The sequence below is a fragment of the Bos grunniens genome, chromosome 8 (genome assembly GCF_055505025.1).
Source record: "Bos grunniens cultivar Pamir isolate PY7600 chromosome 8, Bosgru_T2T1.0, whole genome shotgun sequence".
Classification (NCBI taxonomy): domain Eukaryota; kingdom Metazoa; phylum Chordata; class Mammalia; order Artiodactyla; family Bovidae; genus Bos; species Bos grunniens.
Window position 1 is genome coordinate 49,634,882 of NC_141172.1, and position 26,057 is coordinate 49,660,938.

The 26,057-nt window shown below is 38.9% G+C and overlaps 1 protein-coding gene and 1 long non-coding RNA gene across 2 annotated transcripts; both read right to left on the reverse strand.

Moving 5' to 3' along the window:
• Positions 1–2,165: 2,165 nt before the first annotated feature.
• On the reverse strand, positions 2,166–7,459 carry LOC147367044 (uncharacterized). Its single transcript, XR_015169740.1, has 2 exons — positions 7,263–7,459; positions 2,166–4,117 (listed from the first exon to the last, which is right to left on the reverse strand). It is a non-coding gene; the product is annotated as an uncharacterized LOC147367044 (long non-coding RNA).
• A 6,877-nt stretch (positions 7,460–14,336) lies between these two features.
• Positions 14,337–21,448, reverse strand: C8H9orf40 (chromosome 8 C9orf40 homolog). Its single transcript, XM_086415546.1, has 2 exons — positions 20,411–21,448; positions 14,337–14,913 (listed from the first exon to the last, which is right to left on the reverse strand). Exons 1-2 carry the CDS (start codon positions 20,837–20,839, stop codon positions 14,755–14,757), a joined length of 588 nt encoding a protein of 195 aa, XP_086271672.1. The 5' UTR covers positions 20,840–21,448; the 3' UTR covers positions 14,337–14,754.
• Between the last annotated feature and the right edge of the window lie 4,609 nt (positions 21,449–26,057).

The window sequence follows — 26,057 nt, forward strand, 5'->3', positions numbered from 1 at the left end:
CAAAGAACTAAATAGACATTTCTCCAAAGAAGACATACAGATGGCTAACAAACACATGAAAAGATGCTCAACATCACTCATTATCAGAGAAATGCAAATCAAAACCACAATGAGGTACCATTTCACGCCAGTCAGAATGGCTGCGATCCAAAAGTCTACAAGCAATAAATGCTGGAGAGGGTGTGGAGAAAAGGGAACCCTCTTACAGTGTTGGTGGGAATGCAAACTAGTACAGCCACTATGGAGAACAGTGTGAAGATTCCTTAAAAAACTGGAAATAGAACTGCCTTATGATCCAGCAATCCCACTGGTGGACATACACACCAAGGAAACTAGAATTGAAAGAGACACGTGTACCCCAATGTTCATCGCAGCACTGTTTATAATAGCCAGGACATGGAAGCAACCTAGATGTCCATCAGCAGATGAATGGATAAGAAAGCTGTGGTACATAAACACAATGGAGTATTACTCAGACATTAAAAAGAATACATTTGAATCAGTTCTAATGAGGTGGATGCAACTGGAGCTTATTATACAGAGTGAAGTAAGCCAGAAATAAAAACACCAATACAGTATACTAACGCATATATATGGAATTTAGAAAGATGGTAACGATAACCCTGTATTTGAGACAGCAAAAGAGACACAGATGTATAGAACAGTCTTTTGGACTCTGTGGGAGAGGGGAAGGGTAGGAGGATTTGGGAGAATGGCATTGAAACATGTATAATATCATATAAGAAATGAATCACCAGTCCAGGTTTGATGCAGGATACAGGATGTTTGGGGCTGGTGCACTGGGATGACCCAGAGGGATGGTATGGGGAGGGAGGTGAGAGGGGAGTTCAGGATCGGGAGCACATGTACACCCATGGCAGATTCATGTTGATGTATGGCAAAACCAATACAATACTGTAAAGTAATTAACCTCCAATTAAAATAAATAAATTTAATAAAAATAAAAAAAGAACACTGTGTTAACAACTCAAGAGCACTCTAAAAACAATGTGAATTTGAAAAAATAATTAAATGTATATTCAGCCATGTCCTTGTCTTTCTTTGATTAAATAAAGCAATGATGTTGAATTCAAATACATATATATATAACTATAGATAAGAAAAATCAAGCTAAAACCATGATTGTCTCTGGAAACAGGATTTTAATTTTTCTATACCATCATGCTCTCATGAATTTTCAAAATGAGCATATATTCCTTGTATGGTCAGAAAAAAAACATACATTTTTAAATATAGATTTATTATTTATAGATAATAGATTTAGCCATGAACAGATACAGTCATGTGCTGTGTTAACATCTTTGTCTGCAAGACTTTACAGCTGCTTGTTTAACAATGAAACACAGTGATCAAATGATGCCTGTAAAGCTTAGTTAGAATTCTATTAGACATTATTGAATACACCCATACTTTTGCACCTGCAACTTTACAAGCTCAAGTTAGAAAAACTATCATATTAAAAAAATAAAAATACTGCCTTCAAATTTTAATAAGCATTGCAGAATTATGTAATAATGCCCTTTGTAAGACTGATAACTAATACCTTTCATCTTAAGGTCAAGCCAATATATTTTAAACAGTTAATTAAAAATATTGAGCTATTTATATGGAAAACAATACTATTTTTAAAAGTCCAGGTGTTCAAAAGGCTCAGTAAGCCTTTAGAAACACCTAAATAAAATATTCAGAAGCAATGTAATGACTACAACATCACTCTATCTTGGACTAAAAAACAAAACCATAAACTTCCTTTTCTGTAGTGTTTTTATCTAGTTTTGGTATTAGGGTAGTGGTGGCCTCATAGAATGAATTTGGGAGTGTTCCATTCTTTTAGTTTAGTTTTTTTTTTTTAATATATTTTCAGAAAGATAGGTATTATTCCTTATTTATATATTCCCCTGTGAAGCTGTTCAATCCTGGACTTTTGTTTGTTGGAAGTTTTTAAATTACAAGTTCAATTCCACTACTAGTTATCAAGCTGTTTAAATTGTCTGTTTCTTCTTGGTTCAGTCTTGGCAGGTTATATGTCTAAAAATGTACCTGTTTCCTCTAGGTGGTCTGATTTGCTGGCATATAACTGATGGTAGTATTCTCTTATAATTTTCTACATCTCTGTGGTATTGGTTGTAATTTCTCTTCTATCATTTGTTATTTTGTTTATTTTTTCATCTTTCTTTTCTTCTTGGTTACCCTGGCTAATGGTTTGTCAGTTTTGTTTAGCTTTTTCAAACACCAGCTCTTGGTTTCATTGATCTTTCCTATTGTTCTTTGAATTTCTGTTTTATTTACTTCTCTGGTCTTTATTATTTTCTATCTTCTGCTGATTTTGGACTTTGTTTTTTTTCTTCCTTTTCTCACTTCTTTTGATGGTAGGTTATGCTTTTTATTTGAGATTTTTCTTGGAAAAGAATAAAATAGCTAGGAATAAACTTAACCAAGGAGGTGAAAGATCTATACTCTTTGAAAGTATAAGATACTACATGGAGGAAACTGAAGATGGTACAAACAAATGCAAATGTATGTCATGTTCATGGACTGAATGAATTAATAAAGTGTTCATACTACTTAAGCTATCTACAGATTTAAAACAATCCCTATCAAAATAGCCATGACATTTTTCAAATAACTAACCTTATGGATAATTACAAATAATTCATATGGAACCACAAAAGTTGCCAAAGCAAACTTGAGAAAAAAGAACAAAGCTAGAGGTAACATACTCCCAGACTTCAGACTATACTACAAAGCCACAGTAATCAACAGTATGGTTCTGGCACAAAAACTGACACATAAAGCAATGAAACAGAATAGAGAGCCCAGAATTAAACCCATGCACTTATGGCCAGTTAATCTATAAGCAAAGGGGCAAGAATATACAGAGGACAAAAGACAATCTCCTCAATAAGTGGTGCTGGGAAAATTAAAGAGCTACATATAAAAAAATTAGATTTGAATATTTCCTCACACTACATACAAAAATAAACTCAAAATGGATTAAAGAGCCACATATAAGACCTGAAACCATAAAACTCCTAGAAGAAAACGTAGGCAGAATACTCTTTGACATCAGTTCAGTTCAGTTGCTCAGTCGTGTCCAACCCTTGGCGACCCCATGAACCACAGCACACCTGGCCTCCCTGTCCATCACCAACTCCCGGAATTTACCCAAACTCATGTCCATTAAGTCGGTGATGACATCCAGCCATCTCATCCTCTGTCGTCCCCTTCTCCTCCTGCCCTCAATCTTTCCCAGTATCAAGGTCTTTTCCATTGAGTCAGCTCTTTGCATCAGGTGGCCAAAGTATTGGAGTTTCAGCGTTAGCATCAGTCCTTCCAAAGAACACCCAAGACTGATCTCCTTTGCGATGGACTGGTTGGATCTCCTTGTAGTCCAAGGAACTCTCAGGAATCTTCTCCAACAACACAGTTCAAATACATCAATTCTTCGGTGCTCAGTTTTCTTTACAGTCCAACTCTCACATCCATACATTACCACTGGAAAAACCATAGCCTTGACTAGATGGACCTTTGTTGGAAAAGTAATGTCTCTGCTTTTGAATATGCTATCTAGGTTGGTCAAAACTTTCCTTCCAAGGAGTAAGCGTCTTTTAATTTCATGGCTGCAATCACCATCTGAAGTTATTTTGGAGCCCCCCAAAAATAAAGCCAGCCACTGTTTCCACTGTTTCCCCATCTATTTGCCATGAAGTGATGGGACTGGATGCCAAGATCTTAGTTTTCTGAATGTTGAGCTTTAAGCCAACTTTTTCACTCTTCTCTTTCACTTTCATCAAGAGGCTCTTTAGTTCTTCTTCACTTTCTGTCATAAGGGTGGTGTCATCTGCATATCTGAGGTTATTGATATTTCTCCCAGCAATCTTGATTCCAGCTTGTGCTTCTTCCAGTCCAGCGTTTCTCATGATGTACTCTGCATAGAAGTTAAATAAGCACAGTGACAATATACAGCCTTGATGTACTCCTTTTCCTATTTGGAACCAGTCTGTTGTTCCATGTCCAGTTCTAACTGTTGCTTCCTGACCTGCATACAGGTTTTTCAAGAGGCATAAATCATAGCAATATTTTTTAGACTTGCCTCCTATAGCAAAAGGAAAAAAAGCAAAATTAAACAAGTGGAACCAGTTAAAGTTAAAAGTTTTTGCAGAGCAAAGGAAACCATTAACAAAATGAAAAGACAACCTATTGACTGGAAGAAAATAATTGCAAATGATATGACCAGCAAGTGGTTAATATCCAAAATATGTAAACAGATCACCAACTCAATACTAAAAAAAAAAAAAAAAAGGCAGAATACCTAAACCTGCATAGACATTTTCCTGAAGAAAATATACAGATGGCCAACAGGCACTTGAGAAGTTTCTCAATATTGCTAATCATCAGGGAAATGCAAATCAAATTCTCAGTGAGATTTCACTTCACATGTGTCAGAATGGCTATCACCAAAAAGTCTACAGACATGCAGATGTTGAGAACAGATATATGGATATCAGAGGGGGGAAGAGGAGTGAGATGAACTGGGAGATCATGATTGATATATATATACACACACTGTTGTGTATAAAATAGATAACTAATGAGAATCTACTATCAATATATAGCACAGAGGACTCTACTCAATTCTCTGTGGTAACCTAAATGGGAAGGAAATCCAAAAAAGAAAGGATATATGTATACATATCGCTGATTCACTTCACTGTACAGCAGAAACTAACATTGTAAAGCAATTATACTCCAATAAAAATTAATAAAAATAAATTTACCTTATGAATTTTAAAAAGTCTACAAATAATAAATATTGGAGAGGATGTAGAGAAAAGGGAACCCTGAGCTACTGTTAGTGGGAATGTAAATTTGTGCAAGCACTATGTAAAACAGTATACTGCTGCTGCTAAGTCACTTCAGTTGTGTCCGACTCTGTGCGACCCCATAGACGGCAGCCCACCAGGCTCCCCCGTCCCTGGGATTCTCCAGGCAAGAACACTGGAGTGGGTTGCCATTTCCTTCTCCAGTGCATGAAAGTGAAAAGTGAAAGTGAAGTCGCTCAGTCGTGTCCGACTCTTAGCGACCCCATGAACTGCGGCCTACCAGGCTCCTCCGTCTATAGGATTTTCCAGGCAAGAGTACTGGAGTGGGGTGCCACTGCCTTCTCTGATGGAAAACAGTATAGAGGTTCCTCAAAAAAAATTAAAAAATAGAATTACCACATGACTTCTAGAGATTCCTCAAAAAATTATAGCATACAAAAGTTCCCCCCAAAATTTAAAAAATAGAACTACTATATGACTTTATTTTCTTGGGCTCCAAAATCACTGCAGATGGTGACTGCAGCCATAAAATTAAAAGTCACTGCAGAGGGTGACTGCAGCCATGAAATTAAGACACTTGCTCCTTGGATTAAAAGCTATGACAAACCTAAACAGCATATTAAAAAGAAGAAACATTACTTTGCCAACAAAGGTCCATATAGTCAAAGCTATGGTTTTTCCAGTAGTCATGTTTGGATATAAGAATTGGACCATAAAGAAAGCTGAGCATGGAAGAATTGATGCTTTTGAATTGTGGTGTTGGAGAAGACTCTTGAGAGTCCCTTGGACTGCAAGCAGATAAAACCAGTCAATCCTAAAGGAAATCAGTCCAGAATCTTCATTGGAAGGACTGATGCTAAAGCTGAAGCTCTAGTACTTTGGCCACCTGATGCAAAGAACTGACTCATTGAAAAAGACCCTGATACTGGGAAAGATTGAAGGCAGGAAGAGAAAGGGACAGTGGAGGATGAGATGGTTGAATGGCATCACCGACTTGATGGACATGAGTTTGGGTAAGCTCCAGGAGTTGGTGATGGACAGGGAGGCCTGGCATGCTGCAGTCCATGGGGTCACAAAGAGTTGGACACGACTGAGAGACTGAACTGAACTGAACCATATGATCAAGCAATTCCACTCCTGGGAATATATAAAACAATAATACTAAGTCAAAAATATACTTGCACACCAGCGTTCATAGCCATCACTATTTACAATGATCAAGATAGGGAAGCAGCCTAAGTGTCCATCAATAGATGAATGAATAAAGAAGATGCCATATATACATGCAATGGAATATTATTCCAGGATAAAAAGGATGGAATTTTGCTATTTGCAGCAATGCGGATGAACCTAGAGAATATCATGCTTAGTGAAATAAATCAGACAAAGAGAAAGACTTAAATGATCACTTATATGTGGAACCTAAAAAATAATACAATGATACAAGATATACACACACACACATCTCAAAACAGAAACAGACTCACAGATATTGAAAATAAATTAATGGTTACTAGAGGGGAAAAGGAAGAGGGGAAGGACAAATTAAGGGTATGCAATTAAAAGATGCAAACTATATGTATAAAATAGATAAGTAATATGGATATATTGTATAACACAAGGAATTATAGTCAGTATCCTGTAATAACTTTTAATGGAGTATAATCTATTAAAACACAGAATCACTATGCTGAAACTAATATACCTTGATTGTAAATCAACTGTATTTCAATACAAAAACAACTTTTATAATTTTAACATGTGTCTTACCATAGACTTGGCATCTGTTGATTATTATTCCCTTGTAAATTGATTACATTTTCCTGACTGTTTGCATGTTAAGTACTTTGGATTTTGTCCCAAATATTACATCGTGAGATTATGGGTCCTTTTAAAATCCACTAAAGGATGTTGATTTTTTTAAAAGCAGGCACTCAGCCCAGTTAGGTTCAGACCATAAATTCTGTCTCTTTTGTGGGTATGGTTCTAAAGTCAGTTTAGTTGTCAAAGTCATGGCTATGTTGCTAAGGGCCTGCCCCATGCATGCATCACTCAGATACCAGTGAAGAAACTGGGCACAAGTTCATACTGTGGTTTAGTTCTCAATGTCTTTGCTATATAGCTTTTAATCTGTCCCACGAATGTGTACCTTAGGGCAGTGGTCCCCAGCATTTTTGGCACCAGGAACCGGTTTCATGGAAGACAATTTTCCACGGATCAGGGGTAGTGGGGACAGGGGAGGTGGTTTGGGGATGATTCAAGAACATTACATTTATTGTGCACTTTATTTCTGTAATTATTACAAGCACCACCTCAGATCATCAGACGTTAGATCCCAGAGGCTGGGGACCCCTACCTCAGGGATGAGCCAAGGACTAGTGCCAGTTTATATACACAATTACAGAATTATGTACTTACCAGCTCTCTTATCTCCAGAATTCTTTCTTCTACTCAAAGCAGCTTTCTTTCTTGGTCTTCTACCCCAAAACTGAAGCTTCTCTCAGAATTTGGACTGCCCACGCTGCCACAGTAGTTCTGCTGAGTGTTTACTCTTTATTCAAAGCTGGGGAAAAGGGTAAGAAATAAAGCCAGAAAACTTAACATTGTATGAGTTGCTTTGCCAAATTTGACTTCTGTTTCCAATCCAGTAGTTTTCATTTAGTTTTCAGAAACTACAGATCTATTTTTGCTGAAGTTTTTAGTTGTAATTAGTGGGAAAGAGAAAGAATGTACTGAGTTTATTGCACCTTGATCAGCCCTTAAAGACCTAATTTTATGCTCACTTATTTTTTAAAATATTTGGCTGTCCCAAGTCTTAAGTGTGGCACGACAGATGTGAGATCTAGTTCCCTGACCAGGGATTGAACCCAGGCACTCCAAATTGGGGGCACAGAGTCTTAATCACAGGACCACCAGGGAAGTCCCTATTCTCACACATTTTTAAGCATTTTTCTATATCATTAAAATTCTTAATAACATTATGGTTTCATTCTGTTATAGATACTTAAATTATCCATCCATTCACTTCAAAGCTATTATTTATAATATTCTACTATTATAAATAATATTGTGATATATAAGTGCACATTTAATTTTCTGATTATTTTTAGGATAATTTTCCTATATAGAATGACCTGTTCAAATTATAGTAAGGCAAATCATCAAATTGCTTTTAAGAAAGGTGTTAGATATATATGGAATCTAGAAAAATGGTAACGATAACCCTATATGTGAGACAGAAAAAGAGACACAGAGGTATAGACAGTCTTTTGGACTCTGTGGGAGAAGGCGAGGGTGGGATGATCTGAGAGAATAGCACTGAAACATGTATATTACCATATGTGAAACAGATTGCCAGTCCAGGTTCGATGCATGAAACAGGGTGCTCATGTTTGGTACACTGGGATGACCCAGAGGGATGGGATGGGGAAGGAGGTGGGAGAGGGGTTCAAGATGGGGAACACATGTAAACCCATGGCTGATTCATATCAATGTATGACAAAACCCACTACAATATTGTAAAGTAATTAGCCTCCAACAAAAATAAATAAAAAAATTTTTAAAAGGTGTTAGTAAAACTAAAGCATTATCTGCAACTTTTTCCAATTTATATTGGAAGTAGTATCTTAAATTTAGGACCACAATCTATTAGAATTTTTTTTTTTTTTTTGATGCACAAAGTAATTCATTGTGGCACTATCTGTAACAGAAAAGATTGGAAACAATTCTACAGTTTGATAGAGGACTGGTGAATAAATACTGATGCAATTACCTGAGGGACAACCATCTAGGCAGATGCAGACAGATCTCAACCAAAATATTTTGCTCATGTTCATTTTTTTTGTAAACTATTTTTTTTGCAGTTTAACCCATTACTCATTTATTAGAATCATAGTTTCATAATAAATTTGTATGAATTATATATATATATTATATATAGAAAAGAAATTCCATATCTACCTGCCCATTAGTGCACAAATAAAAACAACAGAACAAATCAGAAATTAATGAGAGTTTCACTTTCAGGGGTGAGAATAAAGTAGGAAAAACAAGGGAATGAGAGTAGGGTAAAAGATGTAGTGGGAACGACTTCTCTGATTATACATTTTTACATAGTTCTGACTTGTAGAACTATGCAGATGTTTTACAAACTTATAAAATTAAAAGAACAAAGATGTAAAGTCAAAACAGAAACAATTGAACCCAACTATATTACAAACAAATAATATAACTCTCACTTTTGAAGAGAGGGATGGGAAATAAGAACCTACTGAAGTAACTTTGGAAAACAGTATTTTAATTGAATATCCAAAGACCAAAGACAAAAAGAAGTGTATTTTAATCTAATTAGCCTCCCTGCTTTTTATAGAAGTATGGGTTAACAATTTAGATTATGTTATATATATAAATTTGAGGCAAGAATTGAGTAAATAATTATACTCTGGATAAACAGCCCAGTTTTCTCACAATTAGAGAAGAGTTAACAAATAAGGAAAGAGGGGAAGATAAAAATGAACCCTGCCATATTGCATCAATATGAACTCATGTGCTCAGACGCTCAGTCCTATCCGATTCTTTGTGACTACATGGACTGTAGTCCACCAGGCTCCTCTGTCTGTGGAATTTTCCAAGCAAGAATACTGAAGTGGGGTACCATTTCCTCCAGACAGGGATCTTCCCAACTCAGGGATCGAACCCTCATCTCTAATACCTCTTGCACACTGGCAGGTGGATTCTTTATTACTAGTGAAACCTGGGAGGTGCCATATGAATTCATGTGTTTTTAAATATTTTTAAAATCCATTAATAAAAGATGTACAGGATTCCTTGATGGTTCAGTGGTTTAGGACTCGGTGCTAGCATTGCAGGGTTCAATCCCTGGTCAGGGAACTAGGATCGTGCAAGCTGTACAGCCAAAAATAAAAAATATTTATACAGATATAGACACAATATTCAGATAGATATAGAAATACATAGTTGTGTACACAAATATATTTTATTGTTTTGTCAGCTGAGAGGACCTAGAAAGCAACGATACCCAATACCAACGAGTATATCTTGCACTGAGCTCTTCATTTCTAAATACCTTTCTCTAATAAAGAAGTCAGGGCTTTTGGGAGAAATAATTTCAGGACTAGGGTAGAGAATTTACAAGAGAAACATCTGTGGCAGACGTCTTGTGTGAGAAGATAAGGAAGTGCTAAAAAGTGATGGGGTCTCTATTAGCTTTCTATTGCTGCCTAATAAAATTATCACAAACTAAGCAGTCTAGAAAAACAAACCTCTTCAATTAACTCAGGGGTGCCCAAAATCTGGGATCTAATGCCTGATGAGCTGATGCAATAATAGAAACAAATTGCACAATAAATGTGCTTTAATCATCCCCAAACCATCACCCCCAGACACAACCGTGGTCCGTGGAAAAATTGTCCTCTCCGAGAGTGGTCTCTGGTGCTCAAAATCTGGAACCACTGAATTAACTCACTTTTGTATGTCAGAAGTCCAGTTTGACATGTAATGTTCTCTGTTCAGAGTATCATTAAGCTGAAATCAAGATGTCAGCCAGGCTATGCTCCTTCTCAAAGTTCTTTGGAAGAATCCACTTCCAAGTTCATTCACGTTTTTGGCTGAGTTTAGATCTTTGAGGTTGTAGGACTGAGGTCCCATTTTCTTTCTGGGTGGCCACAAGGACTTACCCACAGCCTCTGGTGATTGCTCTCAGGTTCTTACACATGGGCTCCCTCAATCTTCAAAGCCAGAGAATTACTCTCCTATTGAACCCCTACCACACTTTGTAGCTCTCTGACTTCCTCTGTCTCTAACCTCTCTACTCATTTTTAAAGGGCTTGTGTGATTTATATCAGGCCCACCTAGTTCACCTCCCTATCTTAAGATCAACTGATTTGAGACCTTAGTAACATCTGCAAAGTAGTCACAGTAGTACCTAAATTAGTGTTTGATCAAATAAATGGATGTTACCACAGGGGCTGGGAATCTTGGGATCCATCTCTGCCTATCATGGGGTCATACAACCAACAAATATAAACTGTTACGATATTATTGTTTAGGTCTGTGGACTCCAGATAATAGCTGAAATTCTTTAAAAGTGCCTTTCGTAGAGTGTTTACCTCAGTCAACTTTAGGTACTGATATCACTAATAGTTAACTACCAGAAAGATAATGAATACATGCACTTCAAGTACTGTAAAGGAAGAGAAATATGTATTTAGTGGCAATTACGGGTTCCCCACAATTACCATGTCATTTCACCTCAACTCTGTTCCTCTGAGGTAAGTATTAGTGTTCCCATTTTCTGAGGAGAAAAACAAGACTCAAATTGTTAAGTAACATAGTGATGCCACAGCTGGCACTGATTTCCATCCTTCACCTTGTAAGTGCAAAAGTGTTCTGCCAATATTAATCAGTATTCACACAATAAATAACAAAATACATTTTAAAAGGGGGAGAGCAAAAGAACCAACTTGAAGGACTCTCAATGATTAAACCTGGGATTTGTGTAAGTAAATAATGATAGCAACAGATTATAACTCATAGGATAAAATATATACTCGTTAGTCTATATTGATATAATCAATTGACTATAGAAATGAGGATGAAAGGAAAGCTCTCCTTTACAGGAGAATTCCAATAAATATAGTAGAGATGATGGAAACAGAAAATTAACATTTGACATATACCAGAGAAATAAGTATTTCAGGCAAGAATCATCAAGCTTCTAAAACTTGTGTGCAGAATGAGAAATTTATATAGTTTCAAAAAAACTTTTCCAGAAGTGAATTATTAATTAAAGGAGAAAACTGTAACTTTACAAGAAAGAAACATGGCAGACACCACCTTAACCAACTAATCAAAGTTACAATCACCAATGACACAAACTGACATCCAGTGCCTCCAACACTTCTATGAAGTTCTTATCAAAAATGCAAATTATGGGAAATATCAGACAAATCAACAGAAATCAAGTGTCATCTGATGAAATAACTAACCAGTCCTCTTCAAAAAGTACCAAGGTCGTGAAAGGCAAAGACATTTTGAGAAATTGTGTAAAGAGGACTAAGGAGATACAACTAAACATATAATATGGATTGAATCCTGAGCCAGAAAAGGGATGTTAGTAAGACAGCAATGAAATCTGAATCTTCCCTTTAAGTTTTTGACATACATTCTTTAAAGAAGTTGTCTGATGTCACTCTTTCCATGTCCTCATAAAAGTATAATAGAATTATACTGATGTTAATTTCCTCATGTTCATAATCATACTGTGATAATGTAAGATACTACATTAGGGAATCTGAGTGAAGGGCATACAACTTTAAAAAAAAAAAACAAAACCTACTTTTTAATTTCCATTTCAATTTATCCACAAGGTTATTTTGCCAAGTTACCTGAGGCGACCAATTTTTTTTTTTTAAAGGACAAAATTATTTCAAATCTCTCTATATATGTAAACACACACATACATACCCTGTATGTGTATATTATACATATTTTATGTATTAATATATATGTATAAATTTTATTACATTTTACTAAAATACATATACACCTACATAAAATACTAAAACTTTTAACATAATAACAACAAGTATTTTCCCTGAATCTTTACCTTATGGTTTTAATGCTTTTTGACATATCCTTGAAAAAGATATCCAAGCTACTCTGCATCTTCACTCAGACACTGCAATGTGGTATCCTATGAAATTTTTTGTCAAAGTAAACATCTCTTATTGCTCATTTGGGAGACATCTTAGTCCTTATAGTCTTAGTTATTATATAACAAATATAATTAACTTAATGCATTTCCATTGTCTATTGGATCTCTACAACAAACCTTTTGTATACACTTCTAAGGGAAATGGCCTAAAATTGCCAGCATGACCTTCCCAACAGATAAGAGCACACACTCATTCGTTCATGCAACTGTCTACTATGTGACAGGCATTGTTCAGGCACTAGGAAGAGCAGTGCAAAAAAATGGACACCTTCCCAAAATAAAAGGGTACCTTACCCTCAGGATTAACTATAAAGCAGGAAGAAAGTTTCCCCTTTTCACTGACTTTAACTGCTACCCTCCACTCCACAGTTCCTTTGCTATTTCTTCAAATTCCAGCTCTTCTCCTTAAAGTTCCTAGTAGCAATTTAAAGCGGAATGAAGTGCAACTATAAGAAGCACATTTATTCCAAATATTTTTTTTGTACCTTTAAGAATATTAAGAGAATTAGACAAGATGATGCAGGTATTTTGTATATTGTTTCACAATAAATATAGTCTGAGATAGATATTATTTATTCTAATTTTACAAGCTGACACATCTGGGGCTTGGAGATGAAAAATAATTGTCCATGTGGATTCTCTAGGCAAGAATACTGGAGTGAGTTGCTATGCCCTCTCCCAGGGCATCTTCCCAACCAGGGATCAAACCCAGGTCTCCCGCATTGCAGGTAGATTCTTTACCATCTGAGCCAACAAGGAAGCCCAAATTAATATTACATAGGTAGAAAGCAGTAGGACAAGACTTTGAACCATACCTGACGCCAAAGACTTAGCTATACACGTTTGTCTTCTCTTCTAGAATATTCTTACTAATGTCAGCCCATATTTAAATGCTACAGTACACACTCCACAGTACACACTAGTATTTCTTTTTTTCTCAATGGCATCCTTCCTAAATTTTGGATCTAATGTCATTAACAACAACAAAAACATACAAAGCCAAGTCAGTCAATTACAAAGCCAACACTCTGGATACAGTACTAAAGTTAATTAACTTAATTACTGATACTAATATAACTGAAAACATAAATTGCTTAATTTCTTCAACAATGAAAGACTCATAACACAATTTAGTTGTAACAAAGCCATCAACAGAGCAAAATAAAAACATAGCTAATTAAGAAGGCAGTGCTTCAGCTCATTAGTTATCTCCTTTAAACAGGAAAACCTACTATTAGTCTACTGGTTCTCAAACCAGTCTGCACATTTGAGAAATGGGAGGAAGAACGATTGGTGCTTAAAAAAAATAGTTATACCCAAGCCCACCTCAGAACAATTATATGCGAATCTCTCAAGAGTGGGGCCCATACAAAATCTTTGAAAGTTGTATAAGTGTTGATGACTACGAGTCTAGATAATAAGCAATAAACACCATGTCCTCAAAGCAATTCAAAATCAAGAAATAACAATAAAAGCATAAAAAGAAATATAAATTTCTTCTTATCCTAGGAAAGGAGGAGAAGGAATCACCTGCTCAATTCTCTTTGTTCTTTATCCATTACTGATGGCCTACAGTCAAGTTTAACAAATCTTAACTACTGGAAGTTATACAAACATGCTACCCAAACTGAAATTCTCACTACTTTACATTTAGAAAGCTCTTTTAAAACTATACTAGGTTTCAGAAAGAACCCCATTTTAAGTTTGCACAGATGTTTAAGTCAGCTATTTGTTCAACAAAAAAAGAGTCAATGAAGTGTATTAGAAAGTATTTTATTAATAAGTTATTATAAAACAATATTCATTTCATGTACACAAATTAATTTTTTGGTGCAACAAGAGGAATATCTGAATGTTTCCCATCTATTTCTGTAACTGTCAAAATTACTTTTGTAAGACTGGTATCTTCAAATTTAGAACCTACACATACATTTTTCTTAAGAATGCACACATAAGTACTTCCCCTACAACTGCACTATATCCTTGACAAATCCCCATTGGGAGGTACAGTAGTGACTGCAGGCATTTATCTTTGAAACAACTTTTCCTCATTTTTCAGGTTTGGGAATGATATCACATCAAGTATGGAAAATAACTTTTTTCCTTAAGAATACATAAATTCACTTAGAGATGTCTCCACAAGTTGAGAAAAACCCACTTCTTTGGCTCCTTCTGTCAAGACTCCATATCAATCTCAGCCACTTCATTCTTGCCCTGCAGTGCTGTTTCTATCAGGTTGTCTTCGCTTACATCTTCAATGTCTGCCAGATCAATAGGTGGTAAAGGGTTCCTCCAGTACTGGAAGGTGTTATACTGCCAAAATTCTTCACTGAGCTTTAGTGAAAAGGAGAGAGATGAAAGCACATCAATGGTCTAGAAAAAGTTGAGGTTTTTCATGAAACCCATTTTTTGTTTTAAAACAAACTCACATAAGATTTTGCAGTCTTTAATTTTGTATCTTCAACAAATAAACTATTAATTCTGCCTAATCAAAGTACTTCATGGGCTCAAATCCATATTTTCATATTCATGAATTTGTGAAAGTATTTCTTGCTAGTAGTTTAAATTTAAAAGAATCTCCTCCAAGAGCTTCTCTTCCCAGAATTTCCTTCTATTTGTCAACCCAAAAATAATGCCTAAAGATGGTCTTAGAATTTTTTACCTTTCAATGAGGAAAACAATATAAAAAATACATAGACACATCTTAAAACTTACTTTTGGCCTCTGCCCTGAGGTTTGGAATTTTAATAGGTTGATTTTACATAGGCTAAAATATTTTGACAACCTTCTAAAAAATATTAGAATAAAAATATAGTAAATAACAAGAAAATCTGAAACTGATCATTTTATTAAACATACCATTTTGTTCAAGACATGACTTTTAACTCAATAAACCAAAACTGATAAATCCAAGTGAGTGCGAGTCCTTTAAAAATTCAACAGCTTATTCTTAAAGGCTATAAAACTGTTCCAAGTAACTATGAAGTTGATGTTCCAAAGAATTTCAAAATTGGCACAAAATTTCAAAAGCATCCGCTAAATATGTTGTGCATTGCTTATTGATTATATACAGATTTCCAAGGTGATCACTTTGAAGGTTAACACCTTTCCTCGATGGGTATCAATATATCTATATTTAGTATATTAAGTCGTGTCTGTACTTTAGGTTCATACTTGCTATAGCAGCAGTATCCAACAGAAATATAACAGAAGCCACATATATAATTTAAAATTTTCTGGTACCTTCAGTTAAAAAAAAAAAAAAAGAGTAAAAGAAACATGTGAAATCAATCTTAAAATTTTACTTGATCTAGTAGAGCCAAAAACACCATCATTTCAAGATACAGTCAATATTTTTAAAAATTAATGTGATGTTTTACATTTTTCTTGTCATAGTAAAAGTTTAAAATCTGCCAGGTATTTTACACATCCAGCACTATTCAGCGGAGAAGGCAATGGCACCCCACTCCAGTACTCTTGCTTGGAAAATCCCATGGACCGAGGAGCCTGTTAGGCTGCAATCCATGGGCTCGCTACGAGTCGGACACGACTGAGCGACTTCATTTTCACTTTTCACTTTCATGCATTGGAGAAGGAAATGGCAACCCACTCCAGTGTTCTTGCCTGGAGAATCCCAGGGACGGGGGAGCCTGGTGGGCTGCCGTCTATGGGGTCGCACAGAGTCGGACACGACTGAAGTGACTTAGCATAGCATAGCATAGCATAGCATAGCATAGCACTATTCAGACTAGCCGCATTTCAATGCTCAGTAGGCACATGTCGCTAGTTACTTAAATGGAGAGCACAGGACTTTTCAATAAGTTCATTCAGTGCCTTAGACACTAAGGCTTAGCGAATTAAGAATCCCTTGGGAATTTCTTAACGCTGGGATAAAAATCTAATAACCCAAACAATGCCAAGAAAAATTTCATTTTAATAAGTCAACGGTTAAAAACAATGACCTATTTCTCTGTCTTTTGGAAAAAATCTATTTTCCAAATTACCTACTTATAAAACACAAATCAAAAAAGATTCCTTAACAAGGTCAGTATAACCTACTAGCTAAGAGCACAAACTTTGCCCACAGGACAGGTCTGCATTTATGTGATAACTCCAACACCCATTAACTCTCATCTTGACTGAAGTCTATTTCATCACAGATAAAAAAAGACTCTTCGCTCTTGTGCAAATTACGGTCTAGCACTGTAACTGCCAAATATAGCTAGTTATTATATCCCAAGAAGCCGATGAACCTGTATCATTATGAACTAAAATCATGCCATTTCTGCTATTTTAAATATCAATTAATAACAGTAAAGGTCAGCACTGACAGAGTACTAAATCTGCATAAAGTGACTCTAACATGAGAAAATACATGAATACTCATTGAAGTAACACCTGGTTTTTAGTTCTCCAGTTAATACCTGAAACAATTCAATAAATACTCGAGATTCTAGGACAGAAAACAGGTACCATCATTCTGCCTAGATTTCATCCTTCGTATAGAAAGGACATATTTGAGGAAATTCTCCCTAAATGAGATCCCAAGGATAAAGATAGGGACTTAAGCTCTGAGAACAAGAGGAACAAGGAAGACATTTGCTGCAGGAACTGAAAAAGCTTTTTAACTTCTACATGTTTTTGCTATATCCTATTTTCCCTTGACTGTAACACTCTTAACACAAAAATCATGCATCTTTGGTGGCAGTGGGGAAAAAAAGCTGAAGAAAATTAAGTTTGCACAAAAGAGCAGGTCAAGGAAAAGGACCAAAAAAAGGAACATGAGGGTTCCTGTGGAAAGAGAACAGGGGACTAGTCTTTATGAAGAAATCCCTCAAAACAGGCTTGTTCTCTGCTTCAGGCTTATAGTGAGTCCAGGAAGCAGAAAACTTCTAGATGTAGTCACTGCTGTGGAAGATACAGGTTGCATCCAGGAGATTCTAAGCAGATGTCTGCTGTCAATTTACTAAAAAATTCCTTTGCCTACCTGCCATTTTCATTTCCCTTTTACCAATTTGTGGCATACTGCAGTCAGTATACTCTGGTAGGAAAGCCTAGGTATGGGTAGGGTAACAGAAACAGTCAAGTTCTCAGACTATACAGTACTTACCTCCATACCAAATAGGTCTGGATGACTATCATCCTAGCTTTTTGTTTTTTTCAGGTTTTGCACATTGGTATGACATGATTTAACTGGAAATTGTAATTCTTTATTCTACTTTAAAACTAAGGGCTATCATTCAGTCTTAAGCTGACTTGAACATCTAAAAATAGTTTGAATTTAAAAGTCTAATTTAATTTCAAGAAAACCTGGGGTAGAAATGCTCATCATCATAATTATATCTAAAGGATAATTTCCGACGACCATGGAACAAGATCTTTCGAAACTACTCTATTTTATTGGCAAAGTATTTGATATATAAGATATTTAGGACAATGGAGAAATGTGGGGCAGATGATATGATGTAGTGGTTGAAGAGAACTTGCTTAAGTCTCAGCTCTTCATTTACTTCTTCCACCTGCAAAGCTCCTGGTTCAACCCCTAAGTGCCAAAACACTGCCTGAATTCCTAAGATGAGACCAAAGCTGCCCAATAATACACAATGCCAGTCACAAACATTATTTAAAATTCTCTAATGGCCGTAATTGAGAGTCCCTTGGACTGCAAGGGAATCCAACCAGTCCATCCTAAAGGAAATCAATCCTGAATATTCATGAGAAGGGCTGATGCTGAAGCTGAAACTCCAAGACTTTGGTCACCTGATTCGAAGAACTGACATTTGAAAAGACCCTGATCCTGGGAAAGATTGAAGGCGAGAGAAGGGGATGACAGAGGATGAAATGGTTGGATGGCATTACCGACTCAATGGACATGAGTTTGAGTAAACTCTGGGAGTTAGTGATGGACAGGGAGGCCTGGCGTGCTGCAGTCCACGGGGTCGCAAAGAGTCGGACACGACTGAGCGACTGAACTGAACTGACTGAATGGCCATATTTTAAAAGTATATATTTTATTCAAGCCAGTATCTTCAAATGATTTCAATGTCCATTCAATATAAAATTTTTTGAAATCTTTGAAATCTAGTGTGTATTTTACACTTTGAGCACATTTCAGTTTGAACTAGTCACACCTCAGGTGTTATGTCATAATTCGAGTGGCTGCCACACCTAAGACAACAGATCTAGACATCTTAAGTGCCAATATGGGGCAGGCTCATTTCTCACGGAAGCGGAACTCTCCAAAGATCTTTATACATATACCTGATGTTAAGAACCAGATTAATTTTCTGATCCTTTTTCATAGGATCAGACTTAACACTGCATTCAGTTCAGTTCAATCGCTCAGTTGTGTCTGACTCTTTGCGACCCCATGAATTGCAGCACGCCAGGCGTTCCTGTCCATCACCAACTCCCAGAGTTCACTCAGACTCACGTCCCCCACATCCAAGGAGCGGTGGCTGCGAGGGCGCAGGAGGGCCTAGAGGAGCTATCCCACGTTGAAGGTCAGGAAGGGCGGCGGTGAGGAGATACCCCTTGTCCAAGGTAAGGAGCAGCGGCTGCGCTTTGCCGGAGCTGCTGTGAAGAGATACCCCACGCCCAAGGTAAGAGAAACCCAAGTAAGACGGTAGGTGTTGCAAGAGGCCATCAGAGGGCAGACACACTGAAACCATACTCACAGGAAACTAGTCAATCTAAGCACACTAGGATCACAGCCTTGTCCAACTCAATGAAACTGAGCCATGCCCGTGGGGCAACCCAAGATGGGCGGGCCATGGTGGAGAGATCTGACGGAACGTGGTCCACTGGAGAAGGGAATGGCAAACCACTTCAGTATTCTTGCCTTGAGAACCCCATGAACAGTATGAAAAGGCAAAATGATAGGATAGTGAAAGAGGAACTCCCCAGGTCAGTAGGTGCCCACCATGCTACTGGAGATCAGTGGAGAAATAACTCCAGAAAGAATGAAAGGATGGAGCCAAAGCAAAAACAATACCTAGCTGTGGATGTGACGTGATAGAAGCAAGGTCCGATGCTGTAAAGAGCAATATTGCATAGGAACCTGGAGTGTCAGGTCCATGAATCAAGGCCAATTAGAAGTGGTCAAACAAGAAATGGCAAGAGTGAATGTCGACATTCTAGGAATCAGCGAACTAAAATGGACTGGAATGGGTGAATTTAACACTGTTAAGAATGCCTTTTCCCCGAAATACAGAGGCCCTTCCTCTCAACCAAAAGAGCTGTGCCATCCCTTAAAGGACGTCAAACTGGTGGCTACTACATTGGTCACCCTCTTTAGAAAGAAATCGATCACGAATTCCAGAAAACAATCATCGTTAGACCGAGGCAGACGCAATAACACCTTTCTCTGAACTTTGTAGTGGAGCTTAACTTATCGCGGTTCACGGTCAACGTCTTCACCAGGCTCTCTCGTCTGTCATGGCCCATGCCCCTGCTTCCCTCTTGGACAGCACAAGTGCTGAAGGTGCAAGGCCACGTGTATAACTCACCCAACGGTCTGTTTCCCTCTAGTTTAGCTTAGTGCTCTCTGCCCGTCGTAACGAACCAAGACGCTGCCCAAGGCCGGCTCTAGGGCCCTTGGTGTGTTGCTTGGGGGGGGGGGGGGCGGGTAGAAGGGGGGTTGTCAATGTACATTCTTAAGGGGAGGACCCCAGCTTTTCATCTTGAGCGGGAGTGTCGTAACAAACACGACTTTAGAGGGGGACGACAGGTTCCTTCCCGGGACGCGCAGTGCCGGGGAAAGGGTGACCCTTTCTCCCCGACCCCGGCCCCCGCCCCTCGTCGGAGCGCCCAGCCCACCACCAGCCCCTACCTGGCGCGGTGCGGCCCCCCAGTCTCCCCGCTGGGGCTGTGCGCGCCCCGCCCCATCGTCGCCACCGCCTCTCGGGGGCCGGACACCCCGGGGCTCCACCCCCGGCCCGCGGGGCCGTACGGGCGGCTGCAGCAGCTGCGACTCGCTGGTCTCCAGGCCGCGGCCCTCACGCTCCGCGCCGCCCTGGGCGCCGGTATCCCCGTCGTCGCGGCGCTTGCTGGGCGAAACCGAAGGCTCAGTCATAGCCCCCGCGTCGATTTTACGCTTTCGGGGCAGCTCGGGGAAGCCGAGGGGCCGCCCGGGATAAGAGGCCCCCGGCGGCGGGATCCAGAGCGGCGGCGGCGGCGGCTCTTCAGGAAAGTCGCAGAGCAGGAGCCGCTTCCAAGGCACGTGGAACGTCAGCGGCTCGGCCGCACGGCGCTTGGCCATGGGCCCCGAAGTCTCGGGCGGAGCCCGCCTGGCGCGGGAGGCCGAATGCGGATACCTGTGGGGGCGGAAGGCGAGGGCGGAGCGCGCAGCGCGCGAGGGAAGCCGAGGACCGAGTCCAGGCAAGGCTGCCGCTGGAAAGGGCGGAGGGGGCGGGGCAGCCGATCCGGCCCACCTCGCGCGCGTAGCCCTCGCCGCCGCCGCCGCAGCCGCCGCCGAGGTGCTGCCGGACGTTAGGGAGCAACCGCGAGGCGGCGGAGATTCGAACCTGCGCACAAATGTGCGCGGGCGCACTCGCGCAAGCCAAGCCGAGCCGGTGGTTGGTGAAGGCTCGCGGAGCGAGCTCCCGAGCGCCCCCGCGGCCGGAAGTGCGCGCCCTGGGGCGAGGCGGGCTTATTAAAGGCCCAGTGGCCTTGCAGAGGTTTCAGAGTAGCTGTGTTGCTTTCCGATTGAAACTTGAAATGTTTGGCTTTTAAATTATGTGGGAAACGCAGCGTTCCTTGCTTGCTCTGCGCGGTGGTCAGAAGTGAGATTCCAAAGTCTTTCTTAGAGCAAAACTTTGTGTGTTGTCAAAGGACATGAGAGAATAACAACCTTATTTTTAATAGTTGATAAAAACAGTAACCAAGAAAAACGTGAAGAAGAAAATTATGTATAAGTGATTTAAAGGGAGAAACTACTGTGATCTTCTAGAGAAAAGTATGCAAGGAAAGTAATTGTTCCCTGATCAGTAATTAATTATCCCACGCCCCTACACATCAAGGCTGTTTTGAGAAGTTAGGAGTAACCAATTGTTTATTATAGAAATAGAATAAGTAAGGTAGTAAACAGTAGCTTTTCTGTTTGATCTTTGCATTTCCTCCCGTTTTCTCTCATCCCCAGTCCCCCTCCCCTCTGGCTGTTTGTTCTGTCTATGACTGTTGGAGAAGGCAATGGCAACCCACTCCAGTACTCTTGCCTGGAGAATCCCAGGGACGGTGGAGCCTGGTGGGCTGCCGTCTCTGGGGTAGCACAGAGTCGGACACGACTGAAGCGCCTTAGCAGCAGCAGCAGCATGACTGTTTCTCTGTTATATTTGCACATTTATTTTGTTTTTTAGATTTCACATATAAGTAAAATGATACCGTATTTATTTCTCTTATTTCACTTTGCAGAATAACCTTTAAATCCATCCATATTGTTGCAAAGGGCAAAATTTCATTTTCTGGCAGAATAACTTGCCGTTTATTTTATATATATATATATATATATATATATGGATATATCACAGTCTGTTTATTCATTCACTTTCGGTGGACACGTAGGTTGTTTTCAGTTTGGGGCTGCTGAGAACATTTATATGTAAAGCTTTGAATGGACATAATATCTCATGTATTACATTGTAGTTTATCGCATTGGATTTCCCTAATGACTAATGATATTCAGGATTTTTTAAGTGCGCGCTTACTATCTGTATGTTTTCTTCGATAAAATACTCAAATTTTACCCAATTTTAAAATCCGGTCATTTGCTTTATTTTCCTTATTTCATATTTTTATGCATGTAATTTCATTCATGTTAAATACAGTATTCCACCATATGAATCCATTTCATTGTTGATAAGCATTTGAGTTTTTTTCAAATTTTTAAAGATAGTGTACTGTTAACTACAAACAAAGCTAGTGGAGGTGATGGAATTCCAGTGGAGCTATTCCAAATCCTGAAAGATGATGCTGTGAAAGTGCTGCACTCAATATGCCAGCAAATATGGAAAACTCAGCAGTGGCCACAAGACTGGAAAAGGTCAGTTTTCATTCAAATCCCAAAGAAAGACAATGCCAAAGAATGCCCAAACTACTGCACAATTGCACTCATCTCACACCTAGTAAAGTAATGCTCAAAATTCTCCAAGCCAGGCTTCACCAGTATGTAAACCGTGAACTTCCAGATGTTCAAGCTGGTTTTAGAAAAGGCAGAGGAACCAGAGATCAAATTGCCAACATCTGCTGGATCATGGAAAAAGCAAGAGAGTTCCAGAAAAACATCTTATTTCTGCTTTATTAACTATGCCAAAGCCTTTGACTGTGTGGATCACAGTCAACTGTGGAAAATTCTGAAAGAGATGGGAATACCAGACCACCTGACCTGCCTCTTGAGAAACCTATATGCAGGTCAGGAAGCAACAGTTAGAACTGGACATGGAACAACAGACTGGTTCCAAATAGGAAAAGGAGTTCATCAAGGCTGTATATTGTCACCCTGTTTATTTAACCTATATGCAGAGTACATCATGAGAAACGCTGGACTGGAAGAAGCACAAGCTGGAATCAAGACTGCCGGGAGAAATATCAAAACTTCAGATATGCAGATGACACTACCCTTATGGCAGAAAGTGAAGAGGAACTAAAAAGCCTCTTGATGAAAGTTAAAGAGGAGAGTGGAAAAGTTGGCTTAGGGCTCAACATTCAGAAAACGAAGATCATGGCATCTGGTCCCATTACTTCATGGGAAATAGATGGGGAAACAGTGGAAAACAGTGTCAGACTTTATTTTTGGGGGCTCCAAAATCACTGCAGATGGTGATTGCAGCCATGAAATTAAAAGACGCTTACTCCTTGGAAGGAAAGTTATGACCAACCTAGATAGCATATTAAAAAGCAGACATTACTTTTCCAACAAAGGTCCGTCTAGTCAAGGCTATGGTTTTTCCTGTGGTCATGTATGGATGTGAAAGTTGGACTGTGAAGAGAGCTGAGCGCTGAAGAATCGATACTTTTGAACTGTGTTGTTGCAGAAGACTCTTGAGAGTCCCTTGGATTGCAAGGAGATCCAACCAGTCCATTCTGAAGGAGATGAGTCCTGGGTGTTCTTTGGAAGGACTGATGCTAAAGCTGAAACTCCAATACTTTGGCCACCTCATGTGAAGAGTTGAGTCATTGGAAAAGACTCTGATGCTGGGAGGGATTGGGGGCAGGAGGAGAAGGGGACGACAGAGGATGAGATGGCTGGACGGCATCACCGACTCGATGGCCACGAGTTTGGGTGAACTTCGGGAGTTCGTGATGGACAGGGAGGCCTGGCGTGCTGCGATTCATGGGGTCACAAAGAGTCGGACACGACTGAACCAAACTGAACTGAACATGTGTGTGTGCTCAGTCATGTCCAACTCTTAGATCCCTTAGACTACAGCCTGCCAGGCTCCTTTAGTCCATGGAATTTTCTGGGTAAGAATACTGGAGTGGGTTGCCATTTCTTCCTCCAGAGGATCTTTCCGACCCAGGGATCTAGCCCATGTCTCCGAGTCTCCTGCACTGGCAGGCAGATTCTTTGAGACATCGGGGAATCCCTGATATGAGCATGCTTCTTCATAATTTCTAAGGCGCATGTGCAAGAATGTCTCTGTATGCATGTTTAGTTGCACAGTCATGTCTGACTCTGTGCAATCCTATGGACTGTAGCCCGCCAGGGTTCTCTGTCCGTGGGATTTCCCAGGAGAGAATACTGTAGTGGGTTGCCTTTTCCCCCTCCAGGAGATCTTCCCAAACTAGGGATCGAACCCAGGTCGCCCACGTCTCCTACATTGGCAGGCGGATTCTTTACCACTGAGCCACCTGTCTCTACAGAATGGAATTCCTGAGTAGTACAGCGTTATGTTTAACTTCACCTGGACTAGCTTCCTAAAGTGCTTTTTACAAGCTTATTCTAGTACAAGATGCGATGCCTTTTTTGGCACATCCTCACCAGTAAACTTAGTACGGGCCTACCTGAGCAGTGTGGTACATCTCATTGTGGCCTGTTTGTATTTCCCCAGTGAAACTGGGCATTTTTTTTACATAGTTCATGAGCCATTCCTGGAGCAGTAATTCTGGCTCTTTACTCTGCATGGTGTCTTGTTGAGTAAGTTCTAAACGTAAATGTGGTCTACATTATCAGTCTTTTCTTTCATTGTTTATAGTTTATGCTTCTTTTTTGTCTTAAGGCGTAGGCCTTTTCACCATCACCTCTGCTTCAAGACCACTCTGCCTGATCCCAGCCAGCCTCTGCTTAGCCCAACTTGGATCTGTAGCTTTTTGTGAAAGGATTGTTAAATTCTTTGCAGCTTTAAAAAGCTGATATGGTTGTTTTTTTCTAACTGATTTGGAAGAGCTTCTTTTATATTCTGGAAAGCAATTTTCTTATGAGTAGTAGCTGTTGTAAATATTATAAATATTTCCTCCCAGTATGTCTTGTATTTTTACTGCCTGATATCTTAATTTTAACAGTCAAGTTTATCAATGTTTTGTTTTCTGGTTTACACATACTACTTGTTAAGAAGTCCTTTCCTGTTCCAAGTTCTAGACATTGTATGGTTTTATATTTTTGCTTCCATATTTAAATCTTTCATCCATATGGAACTGATTTGTGTGTATACAGCAGTCAACACATATGGAAATCACATTTACTTGTCCACTATGTGCTTTCACATATTCACATAGAGGCATACATCAGAGATATTGCAGATACCACTGCAATAAAGCTAATATCACAATAAAGTGAGTCACAAATATTTTGGTTTCCTAGGGCATATGAATGTTATGTTTACACTGTACTGTCATCTATTAAATGTTTTTTAAAACGTGCATACCTTAAAATCAGTGTTTACAGATCACCACAGCAAAATACAATAATAATGAAAAATTTGAATTACTGCAAGAATTATCAAAATGACACAAAGACATGAAGTGAGTAAATACTGTCGGAAAAGTGATGCTGACAGACTTGCTAGACACAAGGGTTGTCACAAAACTTCAATTTGTTAAAAAAAACAAAAAACACTATTTGCAAAGTGCAATAAAAGGAGGTATGCCTGTATAATAATATTTCACAGTACAGAGGACCTCATAAAAACCACTGAACTAGGTGGTATCAATCCTCTTTCACAGATGAGGAAACAAACTCAGAGTGCTTTGCCCAAGATCACAAATAATAATTCAGGAAAAGTAAGTGCCAGTCCAGTGCTGGACTGTTGCTGGAATTTTCTTCTACTGGTTCCTTTATAATTCTTGTTTGATTATATAACAAAACCAAAGACCAAGTTTAATTAGTACAAGGCCTAGCATACTCAGAGTTCAACTAATGATATTGACTTTCTAGAAGCATATAAAAGGCTAATCCCAGGGTCCAAATGTATTGTTCTCAATTAATTAAAATTCCCATATCTATGGTTATCCCATGTTAGATGGAAACAAGCAAGCAAATACAG